At 39.3% G+C, this 17,591-nt stretch overlaps 1 protein-coding gene across 2 annotated transcripts in view; it reads right to left on the bottom strand.

The window, feature by feature from the left end:
• LOC150090512 (ATP-dependent RNA helicase DDX42) overlaps positions 1-17,591 on the bottom strand; it is a 369,985-nt gene that overhangs the window by 190,268 nt on the left and 162,126 nt on the right. For both annotated transcript variants that reach the window (XM_090371284.1, XM_090371279.1), the window contains exon 9: positions 7,199-7,327. In XM_090371284.1, coding sequence (XP_090227410.1) covers positions 7,199-7,327 — 129 coding nt within the window. The remainder of the gene's footprint in view (positions 1-7,198; positions 7,328-17,591) is intronic.

The following is a 17,591-nucleotide window of genomic DNA, read 5'->3' as shown; positions in this document are numbered from 1 at the left end:
CCAACCCACAAATTCCAATCAATATCTGGGAAATTAAAATCACCCATTATAAGACTCTCTGATTTACTGTAAGTTTCTTATTATACTCATCAGTCATTAGGCCTATTGCACACTCCTACTCTCAATTTTGATCTTCCAATGCTTATGTCACACCAAATTGACTCGACACTGCACTGTCCAGCGATGTCGACTGGCTTCACTACCTTGGATTTTATGTGTTTCTTAACTAATAGCATAACCCCTCCTACCTTCCTATCCTCTCTATCCTTTCTGCACATATTGTACTCCCCAAATTCCTGTTCTGCATTCCTTATATCTGTGTGACACCATGTCTCTGATATCCCAACAATATCCGCCTTTGATGCTTTGAGCAATACCTCAAATTGATCAAATTTATTTACCAAACTCCTAGCATTGGAATTGAAATCAAAGTGGCATCCTTTGGATTTGCAATCAAAAATTGAAATCAAAGTGGCATCCACACAATAGATGTTTCATTTCTCAAAACAAGTATACATGCACTTGTTCCTATTCTTAGCTATCCTAACACAACCCATGTGTTTACTTGTACCGTAATGACTTCCAGCAGTCTCTGAAATATCCTGCATCTTGTTTTCCAGGCTTCTGCTCATTCATTTGCAGAATGTAAGTGGAAATGGGCATCATTGAGATTAGAACTGAGATGAACTAGGAAGTATTTTAGATCTCTTTTGCAGATAAGCTTGCTGTATTACTTTGACAATTCATGGTGAATTCAATAGTAAAAAAAAGTGGGGGGGGAAGAGTATACGTGCTGTATGAAGTAATGAAATTTTTGGATATGGCATACACATGGTAAGAATATACCCAGGTTCTTGACATAGTGTGGCCTCAACAATTCCCCCTGCATGCACACTACTTGGACTCCCTCCAGTCACTGTCTGGTAGAATAGAGGTAGCAAGATTATACACTAGCTGATCCAGAAGTCTCCTGGAGAGTTACCAATAGGTTTGGTCCTGTGTACTAACTAGCAGCCAGCCTTTCAACACCATTTTAAAGCTGTATCATCGAAATGTAAGGAAAATTTGGATCTCGCCATGATGTCTATCATAACCTCAAAAGACATCAGTATTACTGCGTGATGGAAGAGATCAGGAAGGGTTGACCAGAACTTAGCTCTGGAGACTAAACATGGGTTTCACCACTTCAAGGCTGCAATAAGCAAAGTGGTGGTATTATACCAGTTGATGAGTCATCTACCACCTAGCACTGCCTGGTAACATAGAGAGGTGGCATTCCTCCATGTGGTGTGGGTGCCACACCTCAACCCCTGTTTACGTTGGTTCACACCTTGGTGGTCAACCAGTGTGCTTGCGCATAGGGGTTATAACCAGGATTACAGTCCCACCATTGTGAAGGTTCAAGCAGATGATCTGGTAGCCACAGACCATCCAGACTTCTCCGAAATTGAGTCCACTTAAATGGGTTCACCTGAATATCGGTTCCATCAGCGTTTTAGACTCCCAGGTAGCAAGTACAGCTTGTCTGGCATTGAGAGAATGTCTGCGACAACCTCAAGCATTCAGTAGCTGCCTCAATTATGCGAAATTTCACACAAATAGTTAAAAGTACAGCTTTATTGATTTCCTGTATGATCAAATCAAGTTATAATGGACTGCCATAGTAAAGTACTGTTTGCTATACGATATGTTGTAAGCACCGGTCATTGTTTGTGAATTGAATTTTAATTCTATTAAACAACAATTCTAATTAGCGAAAATAGGAGGAATATTATCCACAGGCTTATAAAAGAAAAGTATATTAAGTATACTTTTCTTTTATTTACACTTTATTAACTTACCAATTAAAAAATTGAATGATATATGAAAATCGGAAGAATATTTTCCACAGGTTAGCAAAATAAAAATAAATTAACAGTTACGTGCATAGCTTAATTAATAGGTACGGAATATGTACATACTAAATAGTTGACATATCTGTTCACTGACATTTGTGGGTGGGAGTTAAAATTTAAAACAGTAAAAAAGATAAGCAATCAATAACCAAGAACATGGTAAACACAAATGGCAAGTAATACAATATGCACAAGTGAGAATGGAGTAAGAAGTTATGAGGCTTAAAAAATAAGAATGAAGAGAAGATTCTGAAAATTAATTTTTTTATATGATTGAAGATTTCATAGAAGTGTAAACATTTCACCCTAATAACCCACTGAATTCCAGCTGTCGGTATTTATCGCAAATTCAATAAGATCGAGTTTAGTAATCATTTATAATAGATTTCACTAACAGAAAGCCCAATAAACAGGGGGCTGCTAATTGTTTTTTTTTTTTTTTTTTGTTTTATGAAGTCTCTAGAGCAAAGTTTCCGGCATCTCCCTTCCCCCACACTTCTCCTTCAACCCATGCACGGTACTAAGTACTATAGGTTTTGATACCTTTCGTGTTTGGGGTTTTCATAAAAAAAAAAAAAATCCTGCTAGAAATAATAGCCCTAGAAAGTGAAACCTCACAGGAACTTTAATCCTTTGCTATATACTCTCCATGTACAGTAACACATTTCTCCCACATACGGATCAGTTGTTTAATGCCTTGATCATAGAAGTCCACACTTATTGCCTTAAACCACGATTCCACCTCATTGATGACTTCCCGGGACAAATCAAAGTGGCATCCACACAATAGTTGTTTCATTTCTCAAAACAAGAAGCAGTCAGACGGTCTAGGTTAGGAGAATAGGGTGGGTGCTGCAGTAGTTTGAAGCCACACTGGGCAACAAAGTTGGTGGTGGTGGCAACGGCATTGGAAGCCGGCATTGTCTAACAGAAGACGGATACCTTTGGTTAACGTTCCATGTCTTTTCACCTGCAAAGCATCGTGTAACTTTTTCAAAAGAATTCTGTATGATTTTCTGTTAAGTGTGGAACCACGAGGTAGGTAATCTGTCAGGATAACCCCTTTTCTGTCCCAAAACAAGGACAACATCACCTTCTTCACAGATGGAGTGGTCTTAGCCTTTTTGGGAGGTGTGCATCCACTGCTTTGATGTCTTTAGTCTCCAAATCATACTGTTATACCCAGCATTCTTCATTTGTCAAGAACCAGTCAAAAAAAAGTTCTCAACATCCACATTACACAAATCCAACAGTTGGTGAGAACACTGCATTCGACATTGCTTCTGCAAAGACATCAGCAATCTTGGAACCCATCTTGCAGAGACCTTAGACACATGCAGATGGTCATGTAAAATGCTGTGGAGAGACCCATAACTAATTCCCACTGCATTTGCGATAAAATGAATTGTCACAAGTCTGTCACTCAGCACCAGCTGCTCAACCTTTGGAATCATCTCACTGTCTGTCAATGTTCATTGCGTTCCTTCTCTTGGCTCATCAAAGACACTTATACGACAGCCCTGGAACTCCCATTTCCACTTTCTTACAGTGTCACAGGATGGACAATTCTGCTCACACACACACACACACACACACACACACAGCTTTCATTTCTTTGTCAATTTCCTGAGCTTTCTTGCGCTGAAATGCAGGAACATGATCACTGCTCGATACTCCACTGATGTTTTATCTAGGTCATGGTACGAACTTTTTGACCTTGGTTTACTGCAGTAAACAGTTTAGTCTCTAGAGCAAAGTTTCCGGCATCCTCCCCCCCCATACTTCTCCTTCAACCCATTTAACCCAAGCATGGTACCAAGTACTATAGGTTCTAATACCTCTCGTGTTTGGGGTTCACATAAAAAAAAATATATATATATATAAAAGATTGATAGTAACAACAATTATTATAAAAATATGCTATTTTGGGACAATATTCAATTGTAATATTTAAATTTTTGCACCCAATTCACGTATGCATCTGAAAAACTCATAACAATATGATCATCACTGTTTGTGCCACACCATCCTCTGGGTCCCAACCAGGCACTATTTACATTAATGTATGAAATATTTTATGATTAGGTGCACATGTATACACAGGCAGTGTGTAGTGTGTGTGTGCGTGCGTGTGTGCACGCGCACATCTGCCCGTCTAACATGGAAGGTGTACTTGTCACTAAGCACAAAATGTTTAAGTAGTCCTATTTCTTTTGCCACCTTAGAAAACATGTCCACACAAAGTGTCTGACATCTGACCATTTGTCAGCTGTACTTACGCGTACCAGTTGCTTCTAGTATGATTTCAGATGCCACTGTTTATACAACACGCTCCACACTGTTTACTGCAGTAAACCAAGGTCAAAAAGTTCGTACCATGATCTAGATAAAACATCAGTAGGAAGATGCCGTTTTTAATATAAGTTGTCTACATATTCAATAACTAACGTGAAATTTCATTCCCGTAAGTGATTGTACACCAGAGGTGGAGCCTGGAATCTAAGGAACGACACTGTGGTTGACAATGTGGAGTATCGAGCAGTGATCAAGTTCCTGCATTTGCAGCACAAGAAAGCTCAAGAAATTGACAAAAAATTAAAGCTGTGTATGAGCAGAATTGTCCATCCTATGACACTGTAAGAAAGTGGAAATGGGAGTTCCAGTGCTGTTGTATAAGTGTTTTTGATGAGCCAAGAGAAGGAATGCAATGAACACTGACAGACAGTGAGCTGGTTGAGCAGCTGGTGCTGAGTGACAGACTTGTGACAATTCATTAAAGTTCCTGTGAAATGCAGTGGGAATTAGTTATGGGTCTGCTGGCGCCTCCGTAGCCAGGTGGGCAGGAGCAGCAGTGCGTAGCACACACTTCTTGATTAGACCGGGGTTCAAGCCCGTGATCCACCAAATACAGAGGAGGTAGAAAGGTCAGGGAATGACCACCGCATATCCCCGGAGCAATATGGCCTTAGTTGCTAATGCTCCTAAAAACCAAATAACAACAACAACAACAGATCTGCCCAACAGCATTTTACGTGACCATCTGCACATGTCTAAGATTGCTGATGTCTTTACAGAAGCAATGTCAAATGCAATGTTCTCACCAACTGTTGGATTTGTGTAATGCAGATGTTGAGAACTTTTTTGATTGGTTTGTGACAAATGAGAAGACATGATCATACTGGATGTACCAGTATCATCTGGACAATAAAGACATGTCAAAACAGTGGAAGCACACCTCCTCCCTACCTCCCAAAACGGCAAAGACCACTCCATCTGTGAAGATGGCGATGTCCGTGTTTTGGGACAGAAAAGGGGTTATCCCGACAGATTACCTACCTCGTGGTTCCACACTTACTGGAAAATACTACAGAAATCTTTTGAAAAAGTTACATGATGCTTTGAAGGTGAAAAGGCATGGAATGTTAACGAAAGGTGTCTGTCTTCTGTCAGACAATGCCGGCTCACACGACCGTTGACAGTGAGATGGTTGCAAAGGTTGAGCAGCTGGTACTGAGTGACAGGCATGTGACAACTCATTTCATCACAATTGCAGTGGGAATTAGTTATGGGCCCTGCCCACAGCATTTTACATGACCATCTGCACATGCTAACACAATGGGTTCCAACACTGCTGACGCCTTTGCAGACGCAATGTCGAATGCAATGTTCTCATCAACTGTTGGATTTGTGTCATGCGGATATTAAGAACTTTTTTGACCAGTTGGTGACAAATGATGAATGCTGGGTGTACAATGAAGAAACCATTGTGTGGATGCCACTTTGATTCGTCTCAGGAAGTTATCAATGAAGTAGAATCGTGGTTTCTGGCAAAACAGTGCGGCCTTCAATGATCAAGGCATTAAACAGCTGATCCATAGATGGGAGAAATGTGTTACTATACATAAAGAGTATATACAAAATGATTAAAGTTCCTGTGAAATTTCTTTCTAGGGTTATTATTTCTAGGTAAGGGTACAAACTTTTTGATACCCTTTCGCATTGTGGTGTTTTGCCAAATGCTGCTTATTCCTTCCATTTTTTGAGTGATGCTAACTAGGCCTACAAGGTTGCAGAAGAACTTCTAACAGCATAAATGAAATTTTAGAAAGCTGTGGAATGAACAATAATGACAGAACAATTATAAAAAAATTATGCAGAAATTTTTACAGGCATGAAAACCTAAAAAGAAAACCTTAATGGAAAACAGAGGTGCAATCTTCAAATTGGGATAAGGAGCACAGGTCTAGGATAACAGATAATTAGGCAAAAGTGGTTTGGATTGACAAGACACATTTCCATATTCATCAGGGATGGTATCAAATATATGCATTAAAGAACTGCTGCAGACTTGTTACTAGAATGCACAACTGCAACAATTCATCAAATGATTGTCATGGTATGGAGATGTCATGCAGGGATGGTGTTGTATTACTGATGGTACATTAAATGCAAAAAAAGTCCAGTCTGAGATTCTGATTCTCAAATGCAAATTGCTATAGTTAATGATTTATATCCTAGTAGACAAGGTGAGTGCATTTCATTAAGAAGGATATGCATCTTTCCACATAGCCAATACCAGCATGAAATGGATGAAAGACCATAATATCAATATGCTCAGTTTGACAGGTAACAGTCTCAATTTAAACCTGACTGAAAATTTGTAGTGAAGGGCTGAAAGTTTGTGTGAAATGAAATCCTACCAATAAAAAGAAACTAATGAAGCCCATCATTCAGGATTATTTCACAGTCAATCACACCTTAAGTACTAATGATGTTAGTAGAATCTATGCCAAGACAGATTACAGCTTTTAAAGAGGCAAAAGGCTTTCCAAAAAATATAAATGTAAATGAAGTTCTACACTTAATTAGTGGCTTAAGAAATTTTGTGATTATTTTATGATAGGTTATTTTAAAAAGGAGATTTGTTAACTGCAACTAATATATTTTCCTTTCAAAATAAAATAAACTTTGAATTCAAAATTAAGGCAGTAAACAATAATTATAAAGTGAAATTTGCATATTTTTAAAAAAGTATCCACAATTAAGTGCATCAGTATAAGTTTATAACTATCAAAGTTTATTTTTGCAATAATTTTTCAACTGCAATTTACAATATCAATAATTTTATTTTAACAGTTATGATTATAAAAATGGTATTTTTTTTTTTTTTTTTTTTTTTTTTGAGTCCTGATCTAACTTTATGAATTAAAACAGTTCAATTAAGCATTTTACAAAAAAGCTAAGTTGCACTTAAAAAAGTTTTTTTTATGTTTTGAGTAATTATATTAACTGAGATTACTTACTGGTGTTGCAACAACAATTTCAGCTCCTTCTTGCAAAGCTTTAGATTGCTCCCATTTACTACCACCACCATAGCAGCAAACAACATGAATGCTATAAACTTTCCCAAACTTTTTTGCTTCTGTATATATCTAAAATAAAAAGTTTTGTACAATTAAAATTTGCATGAATAACAAAGCTCATACAGGACAAATGACATATCATATGCTTATATGTTAAAGCTATTAAAGTTTGAATTTTTAAATCCACTAATAATCATTACAGTAGAACTCTGATTGTCTATCATGGTACGAGACAAAGACCATGATGGATAATTGAATAGACAGATAATAGAATGTTGTTGTTATTTAAAAGCTATTGGTGCAAGAGCAGCTTAAGCTATAATGCAGCTAGCCTAGGTAGGAGAGTTTTGTATATCAGCATTTTTTCACTTTCTTTCTTGTCATTTAGAATAGAGCCAAGATTCTGCTTTATATTCGTGTAGCTTCTCTATAAATGGTATACTATTAATTTTATGTTTTGAAAGTATCCAGTTAACTTAAGGAAGAAGAAAACTTCAGTAATATTTGGTCAGTCATCTAAAACAGTTTTAAGCATTAAGTTGTTTTGTGCATTCATTATTGTTTGAAAAGCTCTTTGACGTTCTCTATAAAATTTTGGACAGTTCATCATGAAGTGATGTAGTCAGTGGAACTTGGCAGTTTTGGCATTGAGGGGGTCTTCACCTCTGAATAGGTAAGAGTGAGTCATACGTGTATTCCCGATTCACAATCTATTCGATTGTTTCTTTAATTAGATGAAATTTGTTGTTAGTCTGATCTAGCCAGTGTTTTTGCCAGTGTTTTATACTGCTTTGGTGGATCAAGGACTTGTAATCTGTATTGTGTGAAAGGCATAATCAGAGGTGGAAGCTTCTTTTACTGCTTTGTCTACCCTTTCATTTCCAGTTATTCCTGTGTAGCCTGGGATCCAGCAGAATCTGATATTGCGATTTCTTTGTAATTGCTTTGATACTGAATACTGGATATGTTGTAGGATTGGGTGTCTTGCAGTATTTGCATTCTGCAATGCAATAACAGAGCTAAGCGAATCAATGAAAATTATGCTGTTCGCTATCTGTTTGTGTTTGATTTGATTTATGGGCATCAAAATGGCTTATAATTTGAAAGTAAAAATACTGCATTCTTTTGGGAGTTATTGTTTGTTTGCTGTTTGGTTTTTAGGAGCATTAGCAACTAAGGCCATATTGCTCCAGGGATGTGCGGTGGTCATTCCCTGACCTTTCTGCATCCTCCGTATTTGGTGGGCACAGGCTCGAACCCCGGTCTAATCAAGAAGTGTGTGCTACACACTGCTGTTCCTGCCCACCTGGTTACGGAGGCATTGGGAGTTGTTGGATGAAGGTACTATCCTCAAAATGAATCGCAGCTCCTACACAAGTCTCTATTTTAGACCTATCTGTATATATGAAAGTGTGATGTGGATATTGTTCTTTGTATGCTGCATGTAACAGTTGGTAGTTTATTCTTGATAGAGTAGTTTTCCCCCAGCTTTGCAAATACATGTCATATATGGGTTGAACTACACACCACGGTGGAATGGTCTGTGCAATCGTAGTAACTACGATTAAGCTCTCAGCTTAGTAGTAAACATTTCAGATGGATGTTGGCAGGTCGATTAATTCCTGGATGGGCTTGGTATATGTTTTCCTAGTTATATGAAAACAGAACCTCTCTATTTGGATGATCGGTGATGGATTTTATCTTGATGGCATAGTGTAGTAACAAGTTCTGTCGTCTAAGTTGTAGTGAAGGTTCATGAGCTTCTGCATAAAGGCTTTGTATAGGTGAAGTTCAGAAAGCTCCAAGTGCTATACAGAGAGCACTGTGGTGCATGAGGCCTAACCATCTCAGTGCACTTGGTTTCACTGAGTCGCAAACAGCTGCTCCGTAATCTAGTTTGAAACGAATTATTGCTCAATAAAGACTGAGAAGTGTATATCGATCTGCTCCCCACGTTGTTGTGGAAAGAACTTTTGAGTATGTTTAATTTCTTGAGGAACGAAAGTCTGAGTTGTTTAATGTGTTCAAGGAATGTCAGTTTCTTATCTAAGAGAAGTCCTAAGAATCTTATACTTGGTACCACTGGAATCATATGTCCGTGAAGTTTCAATTCAGGATCAGGGTGTAGATTTCGTTTTCTACAGAAGTGTATACATGCTGTTTTTTTGAGTGGAAATCCGGAAGCCATTTGTTTGAGCCAATTTGCTTATTTTGTTTGTTGTTCCTTGTAGCTGCCATTCTATACTTCACATATTCTGAGAGTGATAGGAAGTACTGAAATCATCAACATATAAAGCTGAATCAATGGTTCTTGGAATATGCTCTGTTATGGTATTTGCTTTAATAGTGGAAAGGGTAGTGCTAAGCACCAACCCTTGAGGCATGCCTTCTTCTTGGGTGAAAGCCTTTGAAAGGGTAGTCTGCAGTCTAACTTGAAATGTCCTGTGTTGCAAGAAATTTTGGATGCATTTAGGAAGATGCTCACGTAATCCAAGGAGGTATAGGTTTTGAAGGATTCCATAACACCATGCCGTATCGTACGCCTTTTCTATATCAAAGCAGATCATGACGTGATATTTTTTTGGATGAAGGCATTCCCGTATACTGTTTTCTAATTTTATAAGTAGGTCTAGTGTTGAGCGATTTTTCCTAAAACCATGCTGTGCCAGGTTGAGAAGATTATTACTGTTCAAATACCACATTAAACAGCGTTGATGATTTTTTACATAACTTTGCCTAGGCAACTTGTTAAAGCAATTAGACAGTAGTTGCGTGGATTAGAAAGATCCTTTCCCCGTTTTGGAAAAGCCACAATTCCGGAAACTGGTTTTCTAGGAATATTTTGTTATACAAATCAAGTAATGCCATTTGTAATTGGTCGCCAAGTTTCTTTAACATCATGTAGTGAATTTCATCTGGTCCTACAGCACTTTGCTTTTTCTGGGATAGAGCAGTTTTCAATTTATGGAAAGATAATGGAAGGTTGTACTGTTCATTTCTTGTGGAAAAATTTAGTTTGTGTCTTTCTATTCTTGCCTTGTACGTTTGAAAACTGGGAGTATGTAAGGTGGCTGCCGATGTTTTGGCAAAGGTTTCGCCCAGTGCATTGGCTATTTCTGAAGGCTGTGCAGTGACTTGTCCGTTGCAGTTTAGGATTGGAGGTGGATTAATCTGGTATCTGCCATTCATTTTGCTGATTTTTTTCCATAAATTTTGAGATGGTGTGAAACCTGTTAAAGTGGATGCAAATTTTATCCAGGATGCTTATAGGCCTAATGACTCTGATGAGTATAATAAGATACTGTACAGGGAAATAGAATGGGCCAGTAAATCAGAGAGTCTTATAATGGGGGATTTTAATTTCCCAGATATTGACTGGAATTTGTGGGTTGGTCACTCACACACTAGAAAGGCTTTTGTGGATTTATTGGATGATTGTTTTCTACACCAGCATGTTCGGGAGGCAACTAGAGGGAGTAATACTCTTGATCTGATTATCAGTAGTGATTCTTCATGCATTAAGAATCTGCAGATAAATGAACCACTAGGTGGCAGTGATCACAGTGTGCTGAAGTGGGATTTACTCAAGGAGGTAACTACCATCAGAGGTAAAGGGAAGGGTTTTTGTTTTCGTAAAGGCGACTATGATGGTCTGAGACAGTATTTAAATTCTATACAGTGGGACCAACTGATGATGTTACCAACAGCAAATTCAAAATGGGAAGCATTCAAGGAACTAATCTTGGAAGCTACCAGGCTTTACATACCAACCAAGAAATATTCTTCAAGGGTCAGGCCTAAATGGTTGTCAGATGAACTAATGAGACATATGGCAGAGAAGAAAAATGCATGGGATACATACAAATTAATGGGTGACATGGAAGCCTATGATACATATAAGTTGGTCTGTAACCAAGTCACAAAGGAGATTAGGCAGGCAAAGGCAGATTATGAGAAATCCTTGGCAAAGGATGCAAAGAAAAACAGAAAAGAGTTCTTTACCTATTTAAACTCAAGAAGGAAAGGGATGAATCAGATTGGTCCACTGGATGTTGATGGTTCAACAGTTGAGGATCCATACTGTAGTTTTTAGTGTTTTGCACCAACCTTGCGTAGAAATAAAAATAAAAACACCAAGGAAACTGAACTTTTGATAACTGTGTTTATAATAAATTACAATAACCTGTATTTACAATAAATTTAACTTTACAATAAACTATACATATGAATTATTAAAATCTGCTACATTACAATCAATAAAATGCATTAAAATATACTAGATTAAAAGCGATAAAAATCGTAGCTTTCAAAGGCTCCAGCCTTCTTCTTCAGCGGTGTGTTCTTGTTCTGCAGTACATCTTTAAATATCAGTAGGTTAATGGTACTCCTCACGTGTTTTCATTCACACGTGTTCCGTTCTCTTGCATTGTGGAACCGGAAGTGGCTCGAGCGGAAGTCATACGGAACCGTTCATCCCTTCTGAGGATAGTGGTCTCAAAGATGGGATGAATCCGCATACCTCTATCTCTATTAATGTTAATTGTAGAACAAATCCGCAAACTCTCGAGCCACTTACGGTCCCAGAACTTATGCGCCCGATCGGTGATGATAGCATCGTCCGGGGAGATCTGGTGTTGCTTCTCCCAAAAATGCTCGGCCACGGCGGACTTGCCATATTCCGCATTTCTTATTGCCTTAGTGTGTTACCCCAGACGATCTTTAAGACGGCGTTTTGTTTCCCCTACATAACATTCCCCACAATCCGGGCATCTAATGCTATATACGACCCCACTTGTGTTCTCTTTTTGAATGGGGTCTTTAACCTGAGACACGATTGTGTGCAGCCTCCGCCCTGGAAGCTGCACACAACGTGTCTGGTACTTTCTTAGTATTCTAGCTATATGATCAGTCAAACCCGGATAGTAGGGAATGTATGCAGTGGCTATTGGTGTAAAAGGCTCGCCTCTCCTCTGATTTCCTTTAACATATTTCTCTATAATCCTCTGGGGGTAACCACATTTTGCAAGATCCGTCGTGACCCGTTCATACTCTAACTTTCTACCATCGGAGGTACTGCAATGTGATTTTGCTCTATCAACTAAAGTTCTTATCACACTGTTCCTATGATGGTTGGTCTGAGCTGAGCTGTAATGCGAATACTGCCCTTTACACATGGACTTCCTATATACCCTAGTCTTTAGCTGTCGATCTTCCCTACAGACCAACACATCTAGGAACGGCAAAACCCCTCCTTCTTCCACCTCCGATGTAAATTGTATGAATGGGGAGAAGTCATTTAAGTTGTTCAACACCTGATCTTCACTCCCCTTCCGAATAATTGAAAACGTATCATCCACATACCTTTTCCAGGGGCGCATAGGGAGAATACTAGCCTTAAATATTCTGGCCTCGAGCTCCTCCATAGCTAAATTAGCTATAATTGCGCTAATGGGGGAGCCCATGGCTGTACCATTAACCTGCTTATACATAGTATTGTCAAACACCATAGTGGTGCTTGAGAGGCATAACTCTATTCTTTTCTCAATATCCTCCAGCTTTAGCTGCGTTCTAGTATTTAGGGTGGTGTCCCTCTGTAACGTCATGTGTGCACACCACACCCCATGCTCAATCGGAATACATGTAAATAGCGATTTCACGTCGAAAGAGATCATGATTTCATTCTCTTCTATGGGTTGGCTTCTAATAAACTGCACAAATTCTTTACTATCTTTAATACTGTATTCTGAAAGTCCCACTAGTGGGGATAATAATTTGGCTAAGAAACCAGAAAGTGCATAGGTTGGACTGCCTATAAATGAGACTATGGGTCTAAGTGGCACATCTACTTGAAATTTTGTTAGACTTAAGCCAACCCTGCACCATTTATTATAAACACAGTTATCAAAAGTTCAGTTTCCTTGGTGTTTTTATTTTTATTTCTACGCAAGGTTGGTGCAAAACACTAAAAACTACAGTATGAATATACCCAACCTCAGAGGCCTGTTTGAAGAATTATTTCGATGTTATGGCCGTCCAATTGTGCAGTACGTCAGAGAATTTCAGAGACATAGTGTTAGGGAGGCGAAACATGAGCAACATTTGAGGTTTGCTCATCGATGCAAGACGCATAATCTCATTCCACGAGGCTTTCAAACAAAGCTACCCTTTGACGATGAACGAGTATTTAACATTACCAAGTGGTATCAAAAGAAGATCCTTAATATATGGATCGAAAAATTACATAACAATTTATACCACATTAGGAGAGGTAAAAGGCAGTGCTTGGATAAGATAAATGACAAGTTGACTCCGATACACTTAGCAGGAGTGGTTAGTGTGGTAGCAGCTAAAGCAAAACAAATTTCGGACAGTTATAGACGGAGACAAATGGGGAAGTTTGACAAGCTTAGAGAACAAACCAAGCTTAGGGGCAAGAGTGATAGCACCACCAAGGATTTTGTGGTGAATATGAGCAATAAACAATTAACTAAAGAGCAATTGGAGGTTCTAAATTTAGGACCGAAATTTGCCATGGTACCGCCCAGATTACCCGTTGCAGAAGTAGCAATGGGCGTGGAAAGGGCTATAAACAAACTTCCCGAAGCTACAGCTAATGAAGTTCGAGTAAAAGTAGCAGCGATCCTAAGTCAAGCTAAAGATGCCCCCTCCAATCTTAATGTGAAGCAAAAATTAGCGCTAAGAAGCCTTAAACAAGATGATAGCATCGTAGTCCTACCCGCGGACAAGGGCAGAGCAACTGTGGTTCTTGATAAGGAAGCATATAGAATTAAAGCGTTGGGTTTATTGGAAGATCAGATGACTTATAAAGTTATTCAGAAAAGTCCACTTCTTAGTTTGGAACGGCAAGTGAACAGAATGGTGCAGGGTTGGCTTAAGTCTAACAAAATTTCTAAGGAACAATATTGGATGTTGCACGCTACAGGTAGCCAAATGCCAAGATTTTATGGCTTGCCTAAAATTCACAAAGTAGATGTGCCACTTAGACCCATAGTCTCATTTATAGGCAGTCCAACCTATGCACTTTCTGGTTTCTTAGCCAAATTATTATCCCCACTAGTGGGACTTTCAGAATACAGTATTAAAGATAGTAAAGAATTTGTGCAGTTTATTAGAAGCCAACCCATAGAAGAGAATGAAATCATGATCTCTTTCGACGTGAAATCGCTATTTACATGTATTCCGATTGAGCATGGGGTGTGGTGTGCACACATGACGTTACAGAGGGACACCACCCTAAATACTAGAACGCAGCTAAAGCTGGAGGATATTGAGAAAAGAATAGAGTTATGCCTCTCAAGCACCACTATGGTGTTTGACAATACTATGTATAAGCAGGTTAATGGTACAGCCATGGGCTCCCCCATTAGCGCAATTATAGCTAATTTAGCTATGGAGGAGCTCGAGGCCAGAATATTTAAGGCTAGTATTCTCCCTATGCGCCCCTGGAAAAGGTATGTGGATGATACGTTTTCAATTATTCGGAAGGGGAGTGAAGATCAGGTGTTGAACAACTTAAATGACTTCTCCCCATTCATACAATTTACATCGGAGGTGGAAGAAGGAGGGGTTTTGCCGTTCCTAGATGTGTTGGTCTGTAGGGAAGATCGACAGCTAAAGACTAGGGTATATAGGAAGTCCATGTGTAAAGGGCAGTATTCGCATTACAGCTCAGCTCAGACCAACCATCATAGGAACAGTGTGATAAGAACTTTAGTTGATAGAGCAAAATCACATTGCAGTACCTCCGATGGTAGAAAGTTAGAGTATGAACGGGTCACGACGGATCTTGCAAAATGTGGTTACCCCCAGAGGATTATAGAGAAATATGTTAAAGGAAATCAGAGGAGAGGCGAGCCTTTTACACCAATAGCCACTGCATACATTCCCTACTATCCGGGTTTGACTGATCATATAGCTAGAATACTAAGAAAGTACCAGACACGTTGTGTGCAGCTTCCAGGGCGGAGGCTGCACACAATCGTGTCTCAGGTTAAAGACCCCATTCAAAAAGAGAACACAAGTGGGGTCGTATATAGCATTAGATGCCCGGATTGTGGGGAATGTTATGTAGGGGAAACAAAACGCCGTCTTAAAGATCGTCTGGGGTAACACACTAAGGCAATAAGAAATGCGGAATATGGCAAGTCCGCCGTGGCCGAGCATTTTTGGGAGAAGCAACACCAGATCTCCCCGGACGATGCTATCATCACCGATCGGGCGCATAAGTTCTGGGACCGTAAGTGGCTCGAGAGTTTGCGGATTTGTTCTACAATTAACATTAATAGAGATAGAGGTATGCGGATTCATCCCATCTTTGAGACCACTATCCTCAGAAGGGATGAACGGTTCCGTATGACTTCCGCTCGAGCCACTTCCGGTTCCACAACGCAAGAGAACGGAACACGTGTGAATGAAAACACGTGAGGAGTACCATTAACCTACTGATATTTAAAGATGTACTGCAGAACAAGAACACACCGCTGAAGAAGAAGGCTGGAGCCTTTGAAAGCTACGATTTTTATCGCTTTTAATCTAGTATATTTTAATGCATTTTATTGATTGTAATGTAGCAGATTTTAATAATTCATATGTATAGTTTATTGTAAAGTTAAATTTATTGTAAATACAGGTTATTGTAATTTATTATAAACACAGTTATCAAAAGTTCAGTTTCCTTGGTGTTTTTATTTTTATTTCTACGCAAGGTTGGTGCAAAACACTAAAAACTACAGTATGAATATACCCAACCTCAGAGGCCTGTTTGAAGAGTTGAGGATCCAGCTCAGGTGGCTAACAATCTAAACGAGTATTTTGCATCTACATTCAGACATGAGGAGTTATTCAGGAAGGGGAATGTCGTAGGTGAAGTAAACATTGGCAGTGAGCTAGATTATTTTCTAATAACTGAGAGGAAAGTGGAGGAGAAATTGTTGAGGATAAACATAAAAAAGGCACCCGGGGTGGATGGGATCTATTCAGTTATATTAAAGGAGGCAGCAAAGGAAGTAAGCAAACCACTAGCCATAATTATGAGAGCTTCTTTGGACTCAGGGGAGGTACCCATGGACTGGAGATGTGCAAATGTAACCCCAATTCACAAAGGAGGATCAAAGGCTGACACAAGTAATTATAGACCTGTTAGTTTAACTTCGGTTCCAGGAAAATTAATGGAGGCACTGGTTAAAGAAGCACTGCAGGATCATCTGGACAAGAATTCAGTTATAGCTCAGACACAGCATGGTTTTGTTAAGGGCAGGTCTTGTCTGACCAATTTGATTGGATGCTATGATGTAGTCACAAAAGAACTGGATGCAGGGAATAACTTTGATATTATATATTTGGATCTTAGAAAGGCTTTTGATACTGTTGCGCATGGAAGACTGCTGCACAAATTGGAGCAGTGTGGCATTGGAGGCAAATTGCTGCTATGGATAAAGGGATGGTTGAGTGGCAGAAGACAGAGTGGTAATGAATGGACACTGCTCAACGTGGACTAATGTTATTAGTGGAGTTCCTCAGGGTTCAGTGTTGGGTCCATTGTTGTTTTCTGTATTTATAAATGACATTGATGATGGTGTATCAGGCTTAATGTCCAAGTTTGCAGACGATACCAAGGTTGGCAGGGTTGTTAAGGACACTACTGATGCTATGCTGCTGCAACAGGATCTGGAAAGGTTGAGCAGATGGGCTGAGAGGTGGCAAATGAAGTTTAACATTGACAAATGTAAAGTACTACATATGGGAAACAGTAACCCCAGATCAACGTATCAACTCTGTGGTACTACGCTGACAGTGGTAGAGAATGAAAAGGACCTGGGGGTAATTGTGCAGGCAGATATGAAGTTCTCTGAGCAGTGCAGACAAGCTGCAAGAGTAGCTCATGGTGTCTTGTCAATGATATACAGGAATTTTTCTAGCAGGGACAGGGATGTGATTATTCCCTTGTATAAGGCATTGGTCAGGCCACACCTTGAGTACTGTATACAGGTCTGGAGGCCTCATTTCAAGAAGGATGTAGAGCTGCTGGAACGAGTACAGAGAAGGGAAACAAGATTAGTGAATGGAACAAAGGGTTGCTCTTACGAAGAAAGGCTTAAGTTTTGCAAATTACAGAGCCTGGAGACTAGGCATCGGCGAGGTGATCTGATAGAGGTGTATAAGGCTTTGAATGGCTTGAGCATGCTCAATGCCGATGGGATTCTTCCTCTTGCTCAGAATAATCACCTGAGAGGGCATAAATTCAAATTGAGGAAGGACGGATGTCGGATAGATGTGCGGAAATTTGCCTTTAGCCAGCGGGCAGTTGGTTTGT

The sequence above is a fragment of the Mastigoproctus giganteus genome, chromosome 1 (genome assembly GCF_048544385.1).
Source record: "Mastigoproctus giganteus isolate SK-2022 chromosome 1, ASM4854438v1, whole genome shotgun sequence".
Lineage (NCBI taxonomy): Eukaryota > Metazoa > Arthropoda > Arachnida > Uropygi > Thelyphonidae > Mastigoproctus > Mastigoproctus giganteus.
The sequence above is the reverse complement of the archived record's forward strand: the minus strand, read 5'-3'. Positions and strand labels throughout refer to the sequence as shown.